The sequence below is a fragment of the Papaver somniferum genome, chromosome 5, assembly GCF_003573695.1.
Source record: "Papaver somniferum cultivar HN1 chromosome 5, ASM357369v1, whole genome shotgun sequence".
Classification (NCBI taxonomy): domain Eukaryota; kingdom Viridiplantae; phylum Streptophyta; class Magnoliopsida; order Ranunculales; family Papaveraceae; genus Papaver; species Papaver somniferum.
Genome location: NC_039362.1, coordinates 170,787,493 through 170,811,769, shown reverse-complemented (window position 1 = coordinate 170,811,769; position 24,277 = coordinate 170,787,493). Strand labels below are relative to the sequence as shown.

The 24,277-nt window shown below is 37.2% G+C and overlaps 3 protein-coding genes across 3 annotated transcripts; 2 read left to right on the top strand and 1 right to left on the bottom strand.

The window, feature by feature from the left end:
• Window positions 1–1,260: 1,260 nt before the first annotated feature.
• Window positions 1,261–3,527, bottom strand: LOC113283625 (mannan endo-1,4-beta-mannosidase 6-like). Its single transcript, XM_026532956.1, has 5 exons — window positions 2,737–3,527; window positions 2,438–2,638; window positions 2,210–2,332; window positions 1,917–2,128; window positions 1,261–1,829 (listed from the first exon to the last, which is right to left on the bottom strand). The coding sequence occupies exons 1-5, from the start codon at window positions 3,385–3,387 to the stop codon at window positions 1,394–1,396; spliced, it is 1,623 nt and encodes a 540-aa protein (XP_026388741.1). The 5' UTR covers window positions 3,388–3,527; the 3' UTR covers window positions 1,261–1,393.
• Window positions 3,528–6,400: 2,873 nt separating this feature from the next.
• On the top strand, window positions 6,401–9,954 carry LOC113283624 (receptor-like protein kinase FERONIA). The gene has a single exon (XM_026532955.1). The coding sequence runs from the start codon at window positions 6,776–6,778 to the stop codon at window positions 9,572–9,574; it is 2,799 nt and encodes a 932-aa protein (XP_026388740.1). The 5' UTR covers window positions 6,401–6,775; the 3' UTR covers window positions 9,575–9,954.
• A 9,695-nt stretch (window positions 9,955–19,649) lies between these two features.
• On the top strand, window positions 19,650–22,459 carry LOC113280031. The gene is made up of 4 exons (XM_026528669.1): window positions 19,650–19,899; window positions 20,067–20,732; window positions 20,849–21,945; window positions 22,169–22,459. The coding sequence occupies exons 1-4, from the start codon at window positions 19,650–19,652 to the stop codon at window positions 22,457–22,459; spliced, it is 2,304 nt and encodes a 767-aa protein (XP_026384454.1).
• The last annotated feature ends 1,818 nt before the right edge of the window (window positions 22,460–24,277 follow it).

Genomic DNA, 24,277 nt, shown 5'->3' with positions numbered 1-24,277 from the left:
ATCAACACCAAAGAGAAAGAAATCAATAACTATCATGTTGGGACTTTAGTCCCACATTGGTAGATAGGGCTTAATTGGATAGTTTATAAGTCAATGGGATCCCTCATCTAGTCAACCGGTTTTCGAGTTGAGTTCTACCCATGGGCTTATGACCAGTTTAGGGTCGGTATCCTAACATATGACAACATTATAATTAGGGTTTACAAAACAGAGAAAAAAAGAAAAAGAAATCGAAGAGAAGGAGAAAAACATGGAGAGGGAAAGTTACGGAAAAATAAAAATAAAAAGTGAAATTAGAATTAGGTTTTCAGAGAAGCTTAAACATGGAGAAGGAAAGTTACGGAAAAAATAAAAATACTCGTTACGTGTGTAACAAAATCTGTTTTGATAGATGATCGAGAGCCAAGGCTCGTTTTTTTAGGTATCAAACTCGATGAATACCAAAAAATAAAATAAGCTCGGTGGTGTTATTGGACGGAATATTGGTGGTGTGAATAAACAAGATGATACTACTGACTGAAATATACTCCGGTGGGGCCAAAAACTCTAAGAAGAGAATTTTGTTCAGCTTTTAACCACAACAAAGGAAATTCACCTGAAATCATATTATTAATTAATAGGACAACCTTACAAGCATTCATAGGATAGAGCAGGGACGGAGCCAGCCCATTGTAAAGGTGTGCACTTGCACCCCTGCCTAGCTGGCTCTAAAGCCGATTTTAGGCCCAGTTAGATTTTTTTCACATATAAGCTGATTTTTTGTTTTTTTGAACCCCTAAAAAAAAATTTGAACCTCATAGCAAACTTTTGCATCCTATCCCATAATTCTTGGCTCCAGCTCCACCCCTGTAATCGAGTTATACATATGTATGCCCCATATTCTGAATTTGGACCTCTCAGTACCGGGCTTGAAGGAGCAGGACTACATAGTGCCCAGTAACTTTGGGATTAAAAATGTTAATTTCTCCACATTGTTTCCGCTAACAGAGTTAGTTTGTTTTCTGACGTCAAGAGTGAGAGTTCGTCCTCTGACCAACTGGCCGGGCTATTCCCAGTTGGTTTCAGAGTTTCTTAGTTTAAGCCAACTAGTCGGTTGACTTGACTCAAACTTAACGATTGACTTGATCGTCTGTGCGAGCAAATTCTTTTTGATTTAAACAAAAATAAGACCCGTTCTACAAATTGAATTTTCATCCGAGCTTTCTGTTTAATTCAGCGGCTACGCTATTTTGCGTCATTTTGCTTTTCGGACTTCAGCTTCGAAGAATCTCCACAGTTTATAAAGAGAACCAAAAGTGCCCGAACTACGATTACAAATTTATATCTATATGTAATTACTTACACGCACAGAGGTATTTATATGTAATAATGTACGATAAGAAAATCAATTCTACTACTGGTCGTCTACGTCTACAGATGGCAATGCATTTTTCTTCTTGCTGCAAACCCAACGGCACCTCCAAGAGCAGCGAGAGTTGAAGAGCATAAGCCTAGTGGAATGAAGAGAGATAATGTTTGATGTCGCCGGAGACTTTGATAGAACAATTGCGTATCCATCATTCATGTACTCAGTATCCTCTGGGAAGATCTGCCATAGCAGACTTCCAGCTCCGCTCCCTCCTTTCTTTGTTGAATCCAATATCGTTTTGTACACTGTGCTTATTAACGTGTCTCTGAACGATGCATTGTATCCGCTGTCCCTCACCGATACTCCAAACTCTGAAAATATTACGGGCATCCCACCAAGCTTCTTCTCAGCATCTTCTATGTGAGATTTCATCCACGACGTCACAAATTTTATGTGTGCATTTGAAACCGATGGGGAGATCCTGTTGAGTTGCACAATTTCAGTTAAACAACAAGGAGTGCACGAATCGGTCAAGCAATGCCATACCTATGTACATAAATGTACTTACCAAGAATCTGCGTACATGTGAACCGAAGCAAAATCAATACCCAAAGCCTGGTGGTTCCGGATAAAGTCAGTTCCTACTTGTTGGGCTACCTTGTTTGGATTGAGTTGAACTCTGTCTGGCGTCAAAGGGCCATAAAATCCTTCCACTCCAATTTCCAAGAGGTGGTTCGGATCGATGGATTTAACGTGCATTGCCATTTCTTGGATCCATGCCTATAGGTTTACAACCAAAACTGAAACCATGAGCACACAAACATATAGATATTCGGCTTTTATCATAAACTCAATAGTTACCTGCAACGTATCTCCGGATGGATCAGATGAGCACCTAGCCTCGTTCATCAATTCCCAAGCAAAAATTGTAGGATCATTCTTGTATGTCACATTCGTAAACGTGTTCACTCGATTAAGAAGCGTCTGCAGATACATACAGCACAAGACACCAGTACAAAAGCTTAAAAAAAGAATTATAAGCAGAAGTTACAATTAGTGGAAACAGAAAAAATGAGTTGAATTGCTTGCCTTGACATGATTCTTATAGTAGGTTCTGAGAGTTGGATGCGTGAAGAAATCGTCATCTGAAGTGAGATTAGTAAGACCTGCAAATTCTTTTCCCCATTTCACATATTGGGATTTGCCGCCGTAGGATTCCCAGTTATTGACTAATGACATGACAAGCCTGATCTTATACTTCTTCGCTTCACTTAATACAAAATCCAGTGCCTGTGCAATCACATAGCAATTATAGGATTGTACATATGAAAACATGTTTTGCACTAGTATATGTAAATTACGTATGTTTAGCATGTATATATACGTACCTTGAAAATGTCTTCGTCATAGACTCCAGGCGATTTTTGAAGGGCTCTCCATCCACCATCATTAAACGCCCAAGTCCTACACACAGTGAGTCCCACTGAGGAGGCTTCTTGAAATATTTGACTCACTTTACCTTTGGTCGAATCATCCGCTGCAAATAGCATCAACCAGTATGTATTGAACCCATTGACATAGAAAGGCCTAACCGTATCCTGTTGCTTTGACATCGAAGTTGGCAAAATTACGAATTGATTTCCTTTCCTTGACACCATCTCCCATTCCTGTTCACTCCCCAGCAGATCATCAAAATCTCCATCTTCTAAACCATATTCATCAGAAGAAGAAGTCGATGAGAGATAATTGGTAGTACTACTCTCCACCGACGCTGGTCCTCCCCCTCCGAAGTGCTGATCAGGTGCAACTACTCCGTCAGGAACACTAAGACCAATATCAACACTATTATCGTCAGCACAAACCGAATTGCTGGACGATTTTCCAACGACAAACGATAACCAAAAGATTGACATTATTACTAAGAGATGAATTGATGACATTTTTGTTTTATAACCAAGTAATTTGGGTTTTTCCCTCTGGGTGTTGATCATGTTTACACAATTATTGTTAAACCAACTGCACTTGCTAGCGAGGTACATATATCCACTCTCAAAACACTGTGATTTGTGGAGACAGATGATGAGTGGTAATTAAGTAAGTGTATGGCTTTGAAGCAAAGAAAATTTTGTTTTAAGCTTGCATCAACTTAATTGGTTATATTCTATTCTAACTGGCACACTTGTACATTTGTTCTTAGGATGATGCCACTATGTTTGCAGGTGGAATGGAATAATAAGTATAGCCATCGACATGAAACTGAAAAGAAAAATTGAAAGCAAGCTAAGAGATGAAGGAAAATGAATAAGCAATAAGGGGGGTTACTCAAGTGTGAAGTAGCCGCAATTGCCAATTCATACATATAGTAACAATTATGCATGCTTTATTAGCTAGTCGGAGAAGTAGAGAATGAGCAAGGAATATATGCACTTTAAATTTTTTTAGGCTGAGTATTCATGCATTACTTTGAAGAAAAACAATCAAAAAATCCGGCCCGAAAGATAGTAAAGAGTGGAGTTATCTAGCTAAAAACTTTCTTTACTTACAGAGGAAGCCAAGTATCAAACAAATATCAGCATCCTGCACAAATACTATTACTAGCTAGTCTTTTCAAAAAAAATTGCAAGACTCAAAGGGAGAGGGAGAATGGTAAAAGGAAAGCTTCTTACTTCTTCTTCTCCTCCTCCTCCTCCTTGTGGCAACTGATGCTGGTGGTGGCAAGGGTGGGAGTGATCGTATTCATGCTCATGTAGAGAAACTAAAAGTACTGGTTGCACTCTCTTTCGGCTCCCCTGGTTCCCGAACAAAAGGATGGATTGTAATGAAGATGAGTTTCTCACACGAAGCTGAAGTAAGTTACACGACAGATACTGAATACCTAATCTCACACGTGTACATCATTTTGTCTATTTGCTCTTCTAGTATTTGGCACTTGGAAGTTGGAACTCTCATCAGTTATCAGTCTCCCCATTGCCATCATCTTAGATTGCCAACATACTTATAGCAGGTTTGGACAGAAAAACACAAATGCTTCTGCTTCTAGAATTAGAAGTCCAAAGCAAAGATATGTTGCTTCATGATTTTTTTTTTTTTTAACTTCTAAAAATTATTCTGAAATTTTACACACAAATTAACCTGGCGAAATTGGGATATACCCATATTAATTGGGATATACCCATTTTATTCCCATCCAAACTAGTATGCTAAGAGGTGTCTAAAAGGTGTTAAAATACCAAATTGCCCCAAGAAAAAAACCATGCCGACTAAAAATCCATCTAAGAAAATTTCAAAATATTTTTCCAAAACTCTAACTATAAAAGCAAATCAGCAAAAAAAAAAAAAAATCAAATTTGGATTATACGAGTTTTGAGATTGGGTATGATCCAAATTTTTTATCAACAGTCGCCATGGTTTCTTTTTGCCGACCTTGCCGACTTGTATTAGTCGGCATCTTCCTAGGTTGAATATTATGCCGACTTTTCATCTCTGAAATTTGCATTTACAGGGTCGGCACGATATTCATCCTTATACCTTGCCGAGTATAGTTTAGTCGGCAGATTATGAAATTAATACCTTGTCGACTAATCATGCATTTGTAAAACCTTTCTGTATGTCAAAAATCCGATAGTCGACAAGGTATTTGACTATAAGGTAGCCGGCAAGGTAAAAAATCAATAAGATGCCGACTAGTGAAATATTTACAACAGTCTCGTATATGTGTCAAAAAATAATAAAGTCGGCATCTTCTTCATTCACTGACCTTGCCGACCGGATATAGTCGGCATGTTATTCATCCGTAGACCTTGCCGGCCAGATATAGTCGGCATGTTCTTCATCCGTAGACCTTGTCGGCCGACTTTTCACAAAATTTAGAACGTGTTGATTGAACTCATGGAATAAAAGTTTTAATCTACTCAATTGATCCATCTAGACTCAAGTAATTAAGCTAATCAAATTTTTTAGTGTTAATTAAAAAAGGGTATATTAGGCATTTAGAAAATACATGGTTAAGGGGTGGTTTCTTTTACTTCAAAATGACCTCGCTTTTGTCTCATTAGGTATATCCCAATTAATCTGGGTATACCCCAATCAAGCCAGGCAAAGTAATTTCTTACCTTTTGAATTTTAGAAATCAAAAAATTACTTCTACATGTTTATTCAAGGCGGTATTAACGCACTACATCTCCCGATTACCATCTAGTTTGTCTTATACTCCCTCCGTTCTTTTTTAATAGGCTGGTTTTTATAAATAAATGTTTCAAAAAAATAGGCTGGTTTCCTAATTGGGAAAGTCAAATGTTATTTTAATTTTCTGGGACCTCTTTTCTCTTAACTTCTTTTGATAAGTGTCATGTGGACCATTTCACTTTACTTCTTTTGCTGACAAGTGTCATGAGGATCACTTTCAATGATTTGTTCTCTTAATTTCCTTAGATTTCTCTAAAAACAAAACCAGCCTATTAAAAAGGAACAGATGGAGTACGAAATATGATAACTTCTGAGCGAGAAACTAGAGGTATATGACTTTCCAACGGAGAAATTGGAGGTGTATTTTGAGGTTGGAATCATTTATTGGACATGATCGGAGACATGTTTCCTCATCAGTCACATCCCACCCGGACCTTTATCATTGTAGATAGATGCAATTTCAAAAACTTGTATGGTTAGCATGTACCAGTCTATTTTTGATACCAAGCAAGCCAAAAATGAACTTTTTGTAAGTCAGAAGTTGGATGTGCATACAGAAATTGCTTCAGATATCCGAAACACGCTATCAAACAAAATAATTCTGCATTTGAGTTTTGCTTTTGACTTTTGTTTCTGGTGTCCTATAAACAAAATAGTGTTGCATCCAACCACAATATAACTATCCAGCAGATGTATCAGACAGACCAGCGAAGAAGCATCAAAATGTTCACGCGTTTAGTTTAGCAACACCATTGTTTGTCACAATACAAAGAAAACAGTGTTATCATCTGTTTGTCAACACAACATGACCTGAGTGGACCAGTCAATGTCTGAATATGAGGAAAAAACAATAACTGAGTGGTGGTGGTGGTTTTGTTTCTCTTCCCCATGTGCAAAGGTGCTTATTATTGCCAACCAACTCCAAATTACAACTGTCTCTATTGTTCTCTGTTCTCTCTCTCACTCATCACTGTCTTCCATCTTTCCCTTTTCTTCCTTCTCTCCGAAGCCTTTCTCAGTTTTCAATTCATCGTCCCAAATCAAGCCACAGTTGAGGCTGGTGGAGAGTAGAGATCTCATGAATTCACATTATACTTCTCATCACCAGGTATACATTTTCACACATCTCAACTCAAGTCAAGCCTTCTTATTGGTAAGATCCAGATTTCTGTTCTTATGATTCTTCATATTCTCTAGTCTCTAGTTACATAAATTTCTGCTCACTGGATCAATATTAGATAAATGGTTCCGTTTCATAATTTTAGCTCCATGAATCACAATACTAATAATTACAAGGACAAGAACAAGTCTTCTTCTTCTTGTTCCAACACAAATGCATTTATTGTCTTCATCTTCTGCACCTCAATCTTCTTCTTTTCAATCGATTCCACCTCTGCTGAAACTTCTACTACACCATCATCATCGTATTCATCCACTGATAAGCTTCTTATAAACTGTGGCGCCGCCGGAGATGCTAAAGATCCCGATGGTCTCGAATGGACAACCGACATTGGTTCTAAATTCGCACCATCTGATTCATCTCCACCATCATTAACATCCCCTGCTTCAATTCAAGACCCATCAGTTCCTGAAATCCCATTCATGACTGCTCGTGTATTCCGCTCTGAATTCACATACACTTTCCCGGTCTCATCCGGTCGGAAATTCGTCCGGCTCTACTTCTACCCTGCTTCGTATTCCGGCCTCAACGCTTCCGATTCTCTGTTTTCTGTCACTGCTGGTCCGTATACACTCCTTAGTAATTTCAGTGCTTCTCAGACTAGCCAAGCCCTCAATTTTGCTTTCATTATCAAGGAATTTTCCATCCCTGTAACTGATGAGAATGAGAGGTTGAACATAACATTCACACCCTCTTCCACCTCCAAATCATCGTATGCTTTCGTCAATGGGATCCAGGTCGTGTCCATGCCTGATATTTACAGTAACGACGGTACTAGTGCCTTTATCGTCGGAGAGTCGTCTCCTTTCAGCATTGACAACAGTACTGCACTCGAGAATGTCTTCCGTCTGAATGTAGGTGGAAATTACATTTCTCCAACCAAAGATGCAGGCTTGTTGCGTTCTTGGTCCGATGATTCACCTCACATCTTCGGGGCAGGCTTCGGTGTGACTGATACGATTAGTCCTAACGTCACAATTGAGTATCCTCCAGGGATGCCGGACTATGTTGCTCCTAAAGATGTTTATGCCACTGCTAGAACAATGGGGCCTGATCTGAACATCAACAAGAATTACAACCTCACTTGGATATTCTCCATAGATCCAGGTTTCTACTACTTGGTTAGGCTTCATTTCTGTGAGATCCAAGCGGTTATGACAAAGATTAATCAGAGGGTTTTTCAAATCTTCATCAATAATCAAACTGCTGAGGAAGCCGCGGATGTTGTTGGTTGGGCAGGGAAGAATAGAGTTCCTGTATACAAGGATTACGTCGTTTACGTTCCACAGGGAAATGGTGCTCAACAAGATATGTGGCTTGCACTGCATCCAAACACGGCATCCAAGTCCAACTATTATGATGCCATCTTAAATGGAGTGGAGATTTTTAAAATTAACATCACCAATGGAAGCCTCGCTGGACCTAATCCAATTCCATTGCCTAAACAAGAAACAATTGATCCTGATTCAGCTAGATCATCGGGAAAGTCAAAGAACCAAACTGGAGCCATTGCTGGAGGTGTTATAGGTGGTGTTGCCGCAATCTCCTGTCTTGGTTGCTTAATTTTGTTTCTGGTGGGACGGCGCAGAAGACGTGAAGGGGATGGGAAAGGGAGGGGAAAGGAGTCTAGTGCTGGCGATGGGCCTTCAGGGTGGCTTCCACTTTCACAATATAGCAATTCACATTCTGGAGGTTCTGCAAAGACAAGTGCTACAGGCAAAAGCTATGCTTCTTCAGTTCTTGCCTCGAACCTCTGTCGTCACTTCTCATTTGCTGAAATTAAAGCTGCTACGAAGAACTTCAATGAAGGTCTAATCCTCGGAGTTGGTGGTTTTGGCAAAGTTTACGCGGGTGAAATTGATGGCGGAACCACTAAAGTTGCTATCAAGCGAGGAAATCCACTCTCAGATCAAGGTGTGAATGAGTTCCAAACAGAGATTGAGATGCTTTCCAAGCTCAGACATAGACATCTTGTCTCTCTAATTGGTTACTGTGAGGACAACTCTGAAATGATCCTCGTGTATGACCACATGGCACACGGAACCCTTCGAGAGCACCTTTACAAGACTCAAAACCCTGCGCTCTCATGGAAACAAAGGCTTGAGATCTGCATTGGGTCTGCTCGTGGTTTACATTACCTGCATACTGGTGCAAAACACACCATCATCCACCGAGATGTGAAGACCACAAACATTCTGTTAGATGAGAAATGGGTCGCAAAGGTTTCTGATTTTGGGTTGTCAAAGACAGGGCCAGCTTTGGATCACACTCATGTCAGCACAGTTGTGAAGGGTAGTTTTGGGTACTTGGATCCAGAGTACTTCAGGAGGCAGCAATTGACAGAGAAATCCGATGTCTATTCGTTCGGTGTTGTACTGTTTGAGGTACTGTGCGCAAGACCGGCACTTAATCCATCTCTAGCCAAGGAGCAAGTTTGCTTATCTGAATGGGCCATACACTGCTGCAAGAAGGGAATCATTGATCAAATCGTCGACCCATTTTTGAAAGGGAAGATTGCGCCGGAGTGTCTTAAGAAGTTTACAGAGACAGCTGAGAAGTGTTTGGACGATATAGGAGCAAACCGGCCGTCGATGGGTGATGTTCTCTGGAACCTTGAGTTTGCATTGCAGCTGCAGGAGAGTGCTGAAGAAAACGGTCTAGTGAAAGTGGAAGACTTGAGCATGACTGATGGTCAACCAAACTACAAGAAAGATCCAAATGATTTGAAGTCAGCAGACACATCGAGTACCGTAAATACGACAAGCATGAGCATCGGTGGACAGAGCGTTGCTAGTGAAGATTCGGATGGCTTGACTCCTAGTGCTGTTTTCTCGCAGATCATGAACCCAAAAGGCCGTTAACCAACCGGGAGCAGCAGGATAAGCAAGGGGCGGCTTACAATAATACTCTTTTACTGCTGACGACAAGGTTTGAGTGCATCTCTGGCACAAAATTGACTGATGATGAATGAGCTCAACGGCGCAACCCCAAACAGCATGCTGCCAGGATGGACTGTACAAGGTTACATATAAGTTGTTTTAAAGGCGAACATTGAGGTGATCACTGGTTGAATTCAAACTTAAAGCCATTGTTTGAATCAGTTTATTTTTTTTTTCTGCTCAGATTTCTTACATTACACATTATTTATTTGTAATTTGTTTATTTTTACAGAACTTGTCAGAAAGAAAGTGTACTAAAATTTGTTACTAGTTGATTATACATATATTTTTCTCACCGTGTCTATCAGATTCCGGCAGCAACCTATGTATCATGATATACTAAACAAGATCCCAATAATTTTGTCTCAGTTATATTTAATTACTGGATAAGTAAGTCCATAGAGAGACATTGGAAAAACATCCACATTGAAAAAGCAGGAAAGCTAATCACGGCGTGAAATCTGCTGCTGCAACTTTTATCTAGATAAGACTACTTTAGATTAGAATGCATTTAAATAGGTCAACTAAATGCTGGTAGTGGCGACATCCAGCCCGTGTGAAAGTTGGTGATTCTCCTTTTGCTAATAAGATAGTAAACCTTTTTTTTTCTAGGAAAATAAAATTCATTGATATTAATGACAGATTACAGCTTGAGGGAGAAATTTTGGGTGATTGTTGACATCCCATTCTCCTGAAATTCTCAGCATTCTATTGTGTTTTGCAGCTATGTCTGCTAAGCTATTATGATCTCTCTTAAGATGAATGAATTTAAGAGGAGAAATATCTTTTAAAAGGAAAAGACAATCATCTCATAAAGAGCATGAGGTCCAACTAGTTTGGCCTTTGCTATTATTCAGATAAGCTATAATATTTTTAACATCACTGATAATGTAAAAGTTCTGGAAGTTATTTCTTTTAATCCAACTTGCAGCCTCCAGGATTGCTGCACTTTCAGCTACTTCAGAACTTGCACTCCTTCCTGAGACTAGCTTGCATCCCTTGAAGTCACCTGCTGAGTTTAAGGCCACAATTCCAAAACCAGATTCATTAGCATTTTTGTCAAAGGAAGCATCACAGAAGATTAGAAGACTTTCATGTGATACAGATTCAACGAAATTAGACGCAACATCAGGAACCACATTAGTTATGTTGGGCACAAATACAGGAGCAAAAACATTCATAGTTTCACCCACAGTTCTTATAGCATTTCTAGCAGTAATCTGCGGGTTTAAGTGTATGTTATCAAACACTTTCGAGCATCTGCCTTTCCAGATGCACCAGGCCACAGTAAGGACAATAGACGATTTATCTTGCAGAGTTTTGGATGTGAGCCATTTAGAAATCCATTCCTTAATACTGATGTTAGTATCAGAATCCTGCAAAACAGAGGAACTAACAACATGGATGGTTGACCACACATTTTTAGCAAATTGGCAGTGAAGTAACATATGTTCCAGAGTTTCAGAAACACCAGAGTTACATGATTTACACCTATCATCATGAGTGTGGTTGAATCTAGCTAGTTTACTACCAGTGGGTAGAATATTTTCAAAGCACTTCCATATAAACAATTGGGTTCTAGGCAAAAGATGGGACTTCCAAATAGCCTTATTTGTTTCAAAATCAGGATTGGGACTATAATTATGAGGCAATTCATTAGCTAGCAGTTTATAGACAGATTTTACAGTTAAGATACCATTACTGTTGTATGGCCAAATCAAAGTGTCGCAACCAGCAATTGGAATTCTCATACTGCATATTTTTTGACAATTATCACTAGCAAAAAATGACTCAATTAAATCTATCCTCCAAGTTTTAGACTCATGATTGATAAACTCAACAACTTTATAGTTGGGGTTTGGATAATTGACACACAATGGCTGAGAAGGGTTTAGAATCCAGTTGTCAGTGAAGGCCTGAACTGTACTACCATCTCTAATGTCCCAATAAGCATGTTATTTTAAGATATCCAGACCATGAAAAATACTAACACCAAGACATAGACCAAGGTTTATTATAATGGAGAGGGTGACAGTTCTTAAAATACTTGCACTTGAGAATTTGAACCCACAGATCATTAGGAGAGTGAATGAGCAACCAAGCAGTTTTGGTTAAAAGAGCTAGGTTCATTTTTTTTCAGGTTTCTAAAGCCTAACCCACCCTGCAGTTTATGTGTACACATTTTTTCCCATTTTCTAAAGTAGTAACCCTTATGACCATTTTTTCCCCACCAGAAGTCTCTTTGGGACTGCTCCATTTTGTTAATAATATTGTCAGGGAGCAGAAAAGAGTTCATATGATAGTTAGATGAAGATTTTAAGGTATGTTGAACAAGAATGGATCTGCCTGATTAAGCTAATTGTTTACCTTTCCATTTAGACACTCTAGAATCATGATGAGTGTTTAAATGTGACATACTCTCAGTCCTATTATTGGTAATAAAGAGAGGTATACCTACATACTTTTCATTAAGTTCTATCTTCTTAACATTCATAGCTCTAATAAGAGACACACAATGATCAGGTTGAACATTCTTACTGCAAAAACATGCAGACTTCTCAAAATTTATCATTTGACCAGAAATACTACTAAAATCTCTAATCAAAGACATAAGATTGCTTGATTCATAGTGAGTAGCTTTAGTAAAAAGCAGATGTGATATACTAGGAGCTTCTTTAGTCACTTTCAAACCATGAATTAAATTAGAATGTTCAGCATGTTTGAGATATCTAGAAAATGATTCCATGCACAAAATGAACAGATAAGGAGACAATGGGTCTCCTTGTCTGAGTCCTCTGGTAGGAGAAAAAGAAGTGCATGGAGAACCATTTAAAAGAATGATGGTATTTGTGGTACTTATACACTGAGAAATTAATTGACACCAGTGATCTGAGAACCCAAATTTCTTAAGAACAGCAATTAGGAAGGGCCATTCTACTCTATCAAAGGCCTTAGACATGTCAAGTTTAAGGCCCATGATGCCACATCTATCCTTTTTTTGTTTTCATAGTATGAACTAGCTCATGGGCAATCACCACATTGTTTTGAATGTTTCTACTAGGTACGTATGCAGCCTGGTATGGTGATATAATTTTGCCTAGCAAAGGTTTCATTCTATTTACAATGATCTTAGAGATGATCTTATAATTAGAATTGCATAGAGAGATAGGCCTAAAATCAGCTGGAGTAGTAGGCTTATTCACCTTAGGAATCAAAGAAATAAATGTATGATTCATTTCCTTTAGAATATGTTTGGAATCAAAGGAACTTGACTGTTTCCAAAACATCTTGCTCAAGCAAATTAAGATTTTGTTTATAAAATCCAGGGGGAAACCCGTCTGGACCAGGGGCAGTCCAAGGGGCCATTTGCTTGATAGTGTTCCTAATCTCATCAAGAGTAATGGGAATCAAAAGCTTATCATTGTCCTCATTAGTGACACATCTGTCTATGCAATTTAAAAAATCATCATTCAGAGTAGGATTTGTTGTAGTAGAAATACTATTAAAATGTGTAACAAGAAGGTCTTCAAGAGAATCTCTATCCTCAGACCATTGCCCATTAGTCAATTTTAAGGAACTAATGTGATTGAAATGCCTTCTTCTATTCACATAAGTATGATAATAAGAAGTGTTTCTATCATGGTTCTTAATAAAATCAACCCTAGATTTCTGAGCATAAAAGGACTCTTGAGCTTTTTGAGCCAACTCAAGATTATGTTCAACTTCCTTTATGGTCTCATTGTTCTGAATAGAATAAGGATTATTATTCAGATGCTTGAGTTGATCAGTTAGAGAGCAAACTTTTTGATCAATAGTACCATAGTGGGAAATATTCTATTTTTTAAGCTCATATTTAACATTTCTAAGGCAGTTGACCATTTTAAAAGCATGAGACCCTCTAACATTAGTTTTATAGGCATCCCTAATAACTTGTTGACAAGTAGGATCTTTAAACCAACATTTAAAATATCTGTAGGGTTTTTTTCCTTGATGGTCACTGCAATTAGTAACCAAGAGGATAGGTAAATGGTCAGAGCCTATTGCATCTATATGAAAAAGCTTTGAGTTATTATAGTGATGCAGCCAATGACCATTCACCAAAGCCCTGTCAAGTATAGGTTTGACATTATCAGAATCAGATTGCCTATTAGACCAAGTAAACTGAGCACCTATATCCCTAAATCAGTCAAAAAAAAAACACCCAACTCCCAGTGGCGATGCATTTTTGATTTGGTGAGTCGCAGGGCTTCGTGGCGATGTTTTTTTGATTTGATGAGTCGCTCGCCCCGCCCCGTGAAGATGCATTTTTTATTTTTTGTGCGTGGGGGTTCGCCTCCCCCCGTGACGATGTATTTTTTATTTGGTGTGTTAGGGCAAAAATACGTTAAATAGGTGGACAATATGTGCAGATTTTATTTATTTATTATTTTTATTTTCGTAGAAAATATGTGGAATTTTTTTTCTTTATATAATTTGAAAAAAAAAAATCCTAATGTGGTAGTTACTCGAGTTCCAAATTTAATTTGGACTTCCACAAAATTCCAAACACGGTAAATTAAGTGTTTTCTTTTTAATTTGTAATTTTTAAACCATGCTAAATGCCACCATCTAAATATTGTCAAGTCGTGAATTCCAAATTGAATTGTTTTATTTTTCTAATCTTTTTCTTTCCCTCTGTGTATATAGACGGCTAGAGAATTTGTGCACTCACCATTCAGACTTTTGCTTAATGTGAGTATCCTAAATAGTTGTTTCATTATATGTATCCCATGTAACTGATATCATGATATCATTAATTTATCTCGGTATGTTCCGATGATGAAGAAGCAATTATAATTATACTATGAGATAGCACGATATAATTAATTATCAGATTTTGCAATCCGTAATTCACGATCTCCACCTATATATCTCATGGTGCACCCCGGCCAACTCAACAACAATAACTATATAGATTTTGTACCAAGCTAAATTAGGGAATTAATCAATAACCATCATAAAACGTACCTTGTTCCGCCGTTTTTGACTGTGACCGCCACCTCTACTGCCATAACCACCGACTTCCGGATCTTTATATTCCAGAACATCCACCTGAACACCCTTGCTTCCGAACTGCGGCCACTTATGACTGCGTCCTCTTGCTATGCACCAACACCATGATATCCCCATTGTTACACCACCACAACCATGACATGCACTTTGTTGCAAACCACTTGTTACTGCTTCCTCTTGTTACACCATCACCATCATGATATGCACCTTGTTACAACCCCTTGTTACTGCTGCTACCTCTTGTTACACCACCACGATTAAAACGGCTTACTTTGCCACCCAGATCTCCGAAATTCAATTTGTATTTTGACACGATTTCATTCAACCTAAATATATAGCAAATAACACAACAATAACGCCATAATGTAGTTTAGAGTTTGGAATTTGATCTCTTTTCGACTGAGTTCGAAGTTGAATTTTGTCTTTTTTTTTTTTTTTTTAATCATCCATTGCCTAGTGTTTTCATCCAAACGCTTGTTTCACAAAACTCGAAAAAGCTTTATTTCGGCCAATAGGAAATGAGGGTTTCCTTACCATTCAATGTGGGAGTATTATTTATCTAAGCCTTTAAGTCTTTAGATACATATTGCCGGTCAAATGGGCACAATGTTTTACTGTAGGGGAAGATATTTGGTAGAATTTGGGTGATAATGTAGATTTTCACAGGGAAAGACATTTGGTCAATGGGCACATGTACATTAGTATAATTTTCCAGATTAAGATAAATTTGTTTGACCTGTACATCTGATTGATAACCTAAACTATACTTAAGAACACACCAAACAACTGCTCATCCAAATTCACATATGCCCATTAACCTATAACAGCAGAAGGCCCATAATAGGGAAGCAGCAAGCAAGCAAGGGGCGGTTGACAATTGAATTCATGGTTGCCCCTAGTGTTGATGGCAATGCAGAACATCTAATCAGTTCATGGTTGCTGAATTCAATTGCGGAATGCATTTACAAATACCTGCAGGTGCATTGCACGACTAGAGATTCTCTCTGTATCCCTAACAGATGATCACAATAATAAGGAAGTATGAAAGGGGAACTTAGGGGGAGACTCAAAAAAAAAATATTCTCATCCTCAGGCCCACAATTAATTTTGGGTACTGTGACACCCATAATTATTTCCATGACACCCATAATTATATGAAATTATTAAAAACTTCTGCATGACGGATTATGCATCTGCATAACTGAGTTATGCATCAGGGATATAATTAGCAACTCAACTTGGACATACCATATCTAAAAATCCGCACCTTAGAAATTTACAAATTTTATATGGTTGGAAATCTTTTAAAGAGAGCTACGCAACAAGTACAAACAACAATATCAAATTTTTGTTTTTCATGAAAAAATCGGAGGTGATCATCGTTTTAGGCAAAATTTTCGAAAACTTGATACATAACCATTATGCAGCCACCAAAAAGGATGCATAACGCATTATGCAGACGCATAACGAATTATGCAACCATTTTCTCGACTGCATAACAAAGTTATGCATTTATAACAAGTTATGTAACCATTGTTTTAGTTGATTTTAGCCGTACATATAAAAAATTGATGCATAATGCAGTATGCATCCATATTTACGAATGCATATCAGGTTATGCATCTATTTTCTCGATGCATAATGCATTATGTAGCCATATTTTCGGACGCATAACAGGTTATGCAGGTTTTATGGACTGCATAACAAGTTATGCAACAAATTTTGTAGATGCATAACAAGTTATGCATCCATTTTCACGAATGCATAACATGTTATGCAGACAGTTTCTCGACGGAATGACATGTTATGCAGTCATAACCACATCATCATCTTCTTTCATGTTTCATTAACTCCCACGCAAACCATTATCTTTCAGTTATTCGGGGACTCTTGGTCAAAATCATGTATTTACACCATCATCTTCTTTCATGTATTTACACCATCATCTGCAATTAAACCTGCATAACATGTTATGCAGGTTTTCTGGACTGCATAACAAGTTATGCAACAAATTTTGTAGATGCATAACAGGTTATGCATCCATTTTCACGAATGCATAACATGTTATGCAGACAGTTTCTCGACTGAATAGTTGTTGCATAACATCAACACCACCATTCCTAACTCACTTCACTGATCCATTCATCCATTTGTTCGTAGCTCAATCATGACAACAACCATAATTATAGAAAATTTAATATTTTTCGGTCACAATATAACCCAAAACTGTATATGTTACTCACACCAATAATTCTTTGTTGTTCTCAAACTCAACCCTGTGCTAACCATTCCCAAAGATTCACAGAAGTCCAAGGCAAACCTGGTACAACAAAACTATTGGTGACAGAACTTGAATTTGTGCAATCTTATTGGAATTACATAAGATCTAGCTCTTTCTGATCCCTTTGCTAGCACAAATCTTTCTACGTGCTTCAGTAAACAAGTTGCAAAAATGAAAAGTCGCTGCCATCAATTGCAGCCAACACAAACTATTCCCACCATCATCGGCAGCCTTGAACTGGATCTGGAAACTCCAGTTCAATACAAACCAAAAACCCCCATTTCAATCGCTCTTGTCAAGAACAATTGAAGCAATTGGCCGGAATCCCAACCAACACCACTGGCTCAATTGAAATTTCCCATAACGCCATTCCATTATAGAACCCATCTCAAATACTATGCAATCATTACCTGCTACTATCTTCATTTATATCTACAACACCAATTTCCCGATCCTTCAAAATTCCGGCCACTAATCCTCAAATTCATAGCACAACAAATCAATTCAGCCGACATGCTCCGTCCAATCATCACCACAAATCCATTGTTGTTGCTGTTAAATTCCGTCAATGAAGTACCCATTCGTTCTCATTCCTTCTAACATCTTCTTCAATCAAACACAACACCAGATCGACTGTTTCCGTTGAATTTTGTGTGATATCTAGAACCGAAGTTCCTAGATCTAGAAAGCTAAAAACAAAAAAAAAAAACTAGTGAAATCACAAGAAAACTATGAGATATAAAAACCTTGAGATAATAAGTTCATGAAATCAAACCTTGAGAGATTCATCACAAACATCAACATCATCTTCTTTTTCTCCTGGAACTCATACAAACACAACACCATCACCTTCGTCTCCAACTAATCAATTTAACAAGCTTCCTAAGAACAGCTCACAAGATTTAACTCAATTCTATGAACTGAATTCGGTGGAGTAAGAACAGAAGAAGAAGAAGATAAGAAGAACGAAGAGAGAAAACAAAATTTCATAATTATGGGTTTGAGAATAATTTTTCCCCAAAAAATGGGTGCGCGCCTTCAGTTTTCTGTTGGTGGGTTTCTCAGTAGAAAAATGTGTGAGAATGGGTCTCACTGTAGTTTTCACAGTATGAAAAGAGTTTTGAGTTTGGAGCATGGAGTTAGGCTAGCTCTACACTTTTTCAGGCCCAACTTAATGAGTGGTGTTAGTAGAAATATATTCGTATAGTTGGTTTTCATGATAGACAATATTGTTGGGAAGCACTACTCACCTTCACGAGCTAACAACAGCAAGTAAAATCCAAGAGTCTCGAGCAACGAATTGTCCACCATAAAGCTTACTACGCCTTTCATTCTTCTCTAACGTGCAGTCATCGTAATGGCGGTTTCGGATAATTGCACGTGACATAACCATTGCCATCTGGTCCCCAGATCAAATCAGGTGTTCGTTCAATCACACGGCGAACGATCAGTACAAGTTGTCCCTTATAAGAAATCTTCTCCGGAATCTAAAGACTTAAAGGCCTGACAGACAAATAAAGCTCTAATATGGTTGTGTTTAAAAAGAATAGGAAAAAGATTAAAAAAAGGAAACCAAATTCAATTTGGAATTTATAAAGTTACAATATTTTCTCGATCTTTATCTTTCTTCATTAATTCCTTATTAGTTTCAGGTGAATCTGGTGTGGAAATTTAGATCTTCAAAGTCAATAGTTATTAATGGAGCTTCACTAAAAGAAATCGTTGAAAATATGGCAGATAATCATTCAGCTACTGGATCGAGGGTTGTCAACATTACAAAAATTTCAGAAAAATGTCCTTCGATTTCTTTGATTGATGATCAAGAAGACAACAGGTATGATTCATGGAAGTTTTCTCTGATAGGTAGATTGGATTTTCTTTGAATTAAGTTTGCAGATACGATGAATATTTTAAAAGGTCAATGGAAATTAACCGGTAGTTGTCATTTAATTCCTTTGGGTAAAGGTTTTTTCACGGTTAAGCTGTCTAATGAAGAAGATAAGAACTATATTTCAAAATGTTGGGATGTACAGGATCAGGTATTAAGAACTAGAAATTGGATTCCCAATTTTAGACCTGAGAATCAAAGAACCTCTCATGCCTTGATATGGGTGTCTCTACCAGGATTAAGCTTGGAATATTGAGATGAGAAAACGTTATTTACAATATGTGATGCAATTGGAAATCCGGTCAAGGTGGATGATGCTACTCTTAGATTTTCAAGTGGGTATGCTGCAAAAGTTTTGGTTGAGCTGGATCTTTCACAACCAATACCAAATAAGCTATGGATAATCACTAAATATGGAAGTTTCTCACAGGGCATTTTTCTAAACAAATTACCAAAAATTTTCTCTCATTGTAAAATTGTTGGTCATACTTTAACAGAATGTAGGTTCAAAAATAACACTAATAAGAAAAATCCCACAGGGTTCCAGTGGGTAGTGTTGAGAAGCCAATTGACAAAGGTCAGATATGAGGCCACAAGAATCCTTTGATATTTGTCCACCTTTAATAATGCCAGAAGTAGGAACTCCTCTACCAAACTCTGAGATTCCTATTACTGAAGGAAGATTCAGTTCTCTGCAAGATTTAGCAGTAAATGAAGAATAAGCTAGTACTGAAAGAGTTCCACAAGAAATTCTCACTCCAACAAAAATACTTCAAATGGTGGAAGACAATTCTTTGGAATCAAGTGTGATTAAGTTTGTTAATGGAAAAGATAGCATAGTCTCTTCTGAAAGAGTCCCAGTAACTTCTTGGTTTAGAGTTGTTCAGAAATCTTCATCACAAAAAACAAAAACTGGAGAGGGTGAAATTACAGTATGTCAGGTAAATGCTGCTTCTACTTCAACTAGTACACAATTTCCAGGTCAGGTAAATACTGCTCCTACTTCAACTGGTACACAATTCCCAAGTAAATACAACTTTAGAATGAATCAAGGAAAGGGAGGCACTATAGGCCTCTAATCCAAGAAATGAGAGACATTTTTTGGAATTTAAGAGGCCTTAGAAGAGCCAGGTCTCAAAATAAATTAAGAGCTATAATAAATCAATTTAATCCTTCTGTTGTTTGGGTTGCAGAACCTAAGGTTTTTTGTTCTTCTTCTTTTTGCAATAAGCTGAATTTACCAGGCATGCAATGTATGGTGATTCATCACTCAATTTCAAATAAAAAGGGAAATATATGGTTGTTTTGGAATAAGAATTTACCTACTTCTTCAGTAGTTTCTATGTCAAGTCAGATGGTTACAGTGGATATTGGTGGTGTTCTTGTATCTGGTGTTCATGCTCATGTGAGAGTTGTTCAGAGAAGATTCTTATGGGCAAAGATGGAAGTTATTAGTGATCTAAATTTTCCATGGTTGGCAATTGGAGATTTTAATGCAATTACTTCAGTTGATGAAAAAATTGGTGGTAAAGCTCCAAAAAGAAGTGCAATGATGGAGTTCAATAATTGTCTTGATACTTGTTCACTTATGCATGCTCCTAAAACTGGTCTTATATACCGTTGGTCTAATTGTCAGCATGAAAGTAAAAGAATTTTGTGTAATTTAGACAGAGTTGTGTTTAACCAGTTATGGTTACAAAAATTTGAAGATTGGGAGTATAAAGTTGGTTTAAGAGTGGCTTCAGATCATGCTCCTCTACTAGGTGGTTGTGTCAATATTCCCAAACTAAAAAATGCTCCAATGAGATTTCAAAAAATGTGGTTATCACATCCGAACTTTATGGATGTTGTGCAGAATTGTTGGTCTGAAAAAATTGTTGGTGATCCAGCTTTTGTCTTTCAACATAAGCTGAAAAATTAAAGAAGATTCTAAGGGATTGGAATTGGAATGTATTTGGTAATATTAATGTTAAAGTCAAGGAGGTAGAAGGAAAAGTTCAGGAGGCTATGTTAAATTCAGATAATAACCCTTTTGATGAAGAAGCACTAGATAATTTGGTGGCAGCTCAGAATTTGCATAGCTCTAAAGAAGCTCAGTTACATACTTTTCTGAAACAAAAATCAAGGAATAAATGGATTAAAGATGGAGCTGCTAATACAGGTTTCTTACATGAAAAACTCAAGATTAGGAAAGCAAGAAATAGTATCAGTGAGCTTGAGGATCAGAATGGTAATATAATTTCAGACGAAAAGAAAATTTCAGAAGAACTAATTGAATATTTTGAACAGAAATTTAAGTATAAGGAAGTGGAAGATGTTGAGCATATGTTGAATGACATTCCAGAAGTGAGAACTAGTGATAATCAGGAAATGATTGAGAAAGTTCCAGATGAAGAAGAAATTAAAGCCACACTATTTGACATGGACCAAGACTGTGCACCTGGTCCTGATGGATTTTCAAGTTGTTTCTATAGGTCATGCTGGGATATCATACATCAAGATGTAGTGGAAGCAATTCAGTTCTGCTGGAGAAGAAGGTTTATACCCAAAGGTCTCAACTCCAACTTTTTAGTACTTATTCCAAAAACTGAAGGTGCAAGGAAACCAAGTCAATACAGTCCAATTGTCATGGGTAATGTAAACTTCAAAATTTTCACAAAAATTCTGGCAACAAGAATTGGTAATCTAATGCATAAATTGGTCTCTCCTCAGCAAGTGGCTTATGTTAAGGGTAGATGTATTCAAGACCAGATAATATTAGCTTCAGAATTAGTGAATGAAATGTCAAGAAAAAGAAGATGTGGCAATGTAGCTCTTAAGCTTGACATTTCTCAAGCTTATGATTCAGTTAATTGGGAGTTTCTATTTTTGGTTTTGCAGAAATTTGGCTTCTCTAAAAAATGGTGTGAGTCGCTGCATATTTTATTTCAGTCAGCTAGAATATCAGTAATGGTGAATGGTGGGCCTTGTGGTTTCTTCTCTGTTGGAAGAGGATTGAGGCAGGGTGATACTTTATCTCCAATAATTTTTGTGTTAATGGAGGAAGCTTTAAGTAGAAGACTCACTCAACTGGTAAATGAAGGTTCAATTTGTCCAATGGTGGAAAGGAAAGGTATTCATCCAACTCATTTATTCTTTGCAGATGATGTTTTCATCTTTATTATTGGAGCTAAAAAGAGTATTTTAAATCTAATGCAACTTCTTGAAGATTATCAAAAAATGTTCTGGTCAAATCATAAACACAACCAAAAATAAGATGTTCATTGATGGTACTTCTGAGTTGAGAAAAATGCAGATTAAAAAGATGATTCAAATGAAAAGAAGTGAATTCCCTGACAAGTATTTGGGTGTAGTGCTTATTCAAGGAAGAGTGAAAACCTCCACATTATGGCCAATGGTAGAAATGATGCAAAAGAAACTTGCTGCTTGGAAGGGTAAGTTATTGTCTTTTCAAGAGAGATTAGTACTGATTAAGTCAGTGCTAAGCAGTATTCCTGTGTATAGTATGGCTATCTACAAATGGCCAACTTCAGTCATTAAAATTTGTGAAAGAATTATGAGAAATTTTCTTTGGTTAGGGGATTAAGATATAAGGAAATATCACAAATTCTCATGGAAGAGAGTATGTACACCACTTGATTAAGGGGGTTTGGGGATTTCAAGACTTGAAGTTATAAACAAAGTATTTCTCATGAAGATGATGTGGAAGATTAATAAGTCAGATGAAGATTGGGATTTGTTTTTTCATGCAAAATACAAGGATAAAAATGGTCAGTGGAGCACAAAATGGCAAAAATCTTCAGTATGGCCAGGTTTAAAATGGGCCTGGAATGCTCTTAAAGATGACATCATATGGAGTATTGGGGATGGAACCAACATTTATGTATGGTTTGATTTGTGGATTGGGGATAGATCACTCATTGAAAGATTTGGATACACTGATTACATAGCTGAAAATATTAACTTGAAGGTTTCAAATATAATGGTAGATGGTAAATGGTCCTTTGATACTGAACTTCAAATGATGACACACAATCTTAGACCACCAGAAGTTGTAGGAGGAGAAGATATGCAAGTTTGGACTGGTGATTTGAAAGGGGAATTCTCAGTTTCAGTTGCAGTGAATAATCTAAGACACAAAGAACGACCAGTGAATTGGTATAGATATATATGGAAGAACTTTCTTCATCCTTCTGTGGCTAGCAACATCTGAAAATTGATTCAAGGAGTGTACACTGATGATCAAACAATGATAAAGAATGGGTATGACATGGTTTCAAGATGTTGTATTTGTGAAGAAAATGAAGATAGTATGTTTCACTTGCTTTGGGAGTGTAAATTTAGCACTGAAATATGGAGGTGGATTTGTTTTATATTCAAACTTCAAATACCAAATTCCTTTGATGATGTGTGGAAGAGAGCAACTAATGTAAGCCCTTTGGTTAAACAAGTATGGATATGTGCAGCTTGGCATCTACTGTATTGCACGATACATACTAAGAGCGCAGGCTATATGTAGTACGTATTGGTATGTAACATGTAGAATAACTAAGTCTCTGAATTCCTATACGTTATACATATTGATATGTATTGGCATCTACTGTATTTTAGTAAGATATATTTGCAGGCTATATGCAGTACGTATTGATATGTAACATGTAGAATATATTTTACAACATATCAATATGTTTTGAGTTTCATCTTCTATAAATAGAAGAACTGCAGCTATATCAAAAAGAGAATACAAAATTACTACACGATCTATCTAACAAAACAAACCTATATCAAAAAATACAGTTAAACAAACCTATATCAGATTACAAAGAAACTAAAACAGAACAGCAACAGAGAAAAGGTGATTATAGTAACATACCTTGTTCGAATCTGAGATTAACCTAATTCGATTTTAAGATACCTAATTGAAACACACAAAAATCACAATGTAAATCGAACGGAAACTGAATTGAACAATGTAAATCATCAGAAAACTGAAATCATAAAAGAAAGATAACAATGTACATCATAGACAACTATTCTGATAGAAATCGGATCAGAATAAACCTAATTATTTATCAACATTCCAAGAAAAACAGCAGAGGAAGATGATTTACGAGATAAATACCTTGTTCGAATCTGATTTCGAAGCACAGATGATTTACGAGATAATAGCTGTGATGAGCCTAATTGAAAGACGCTACCAGATACTGTGATGAACCAAAACGCAGGAGCAGAGAAAACCAAAGAGAAACAAATCTGAGATGAAAAAAAGAGAAAGAAACTGAATTTGATTTGTTCGTGGAGTTGCAGAAAGGGTATTTTTGGTACTTTTGAAAAACTTGTCTTGTGTGACCCGCACGTTTTGGACTAGGGAATAAATATTCTGGTCCACCAGCGGATAATTTTA

Bases quoted from the DNA above. Each gene is read 5' to 3' on its own strand.
- LOC113283625 (XM_026532956.1), bottom strand. From the start codon at position 3,387: ATGTACCTCGCTAGCAAGTGCAGTTGGTTTAACAATAATTGTGTAAAC. The intron at 2,639-2,736 runs GTACGTATATAT...GTGATTGCACAG, and splicing joins ATGACGAAGACATTTTCAAG to GCACTGGATTTTGTATTAAG. The intron at 2,129-2,209 runs GTAACTATTGAG...GTAAACCTATAG, and splicing joins CATCCGGAGATACGTTGCAG to GCATGGATCCAAGAAATGGC.
- LOC113283624 (XM_026532955.1), top strand. From the start codon at position 6,776: ATGGTTCCGTTTCATAATTTTAGCTCCATGAATCACAATACTAATAAT.
- LOC113280031 (XM_026528669.1), top strand. From the start codon at position 19,650: ATGGTGGAAGACAATTCTTTGGAATCAAGTGTGATTAAGTTTGTTAAT. The intron at 19,900-20,066 runs GTAAATACAACT...TTTGGGTTGCAG, and splicing joins AACTGGTACACAATTCCCAA to AACCTAAGGTTTTTTGTTCT. The intron at 20,733-20,848 runs GTTGGTCTGAAA...TTAATGTTAAAG, and splicing joins TATGGATGTTGTGCAGAATT to TCAAGGAGGTAGAAGGAAAA.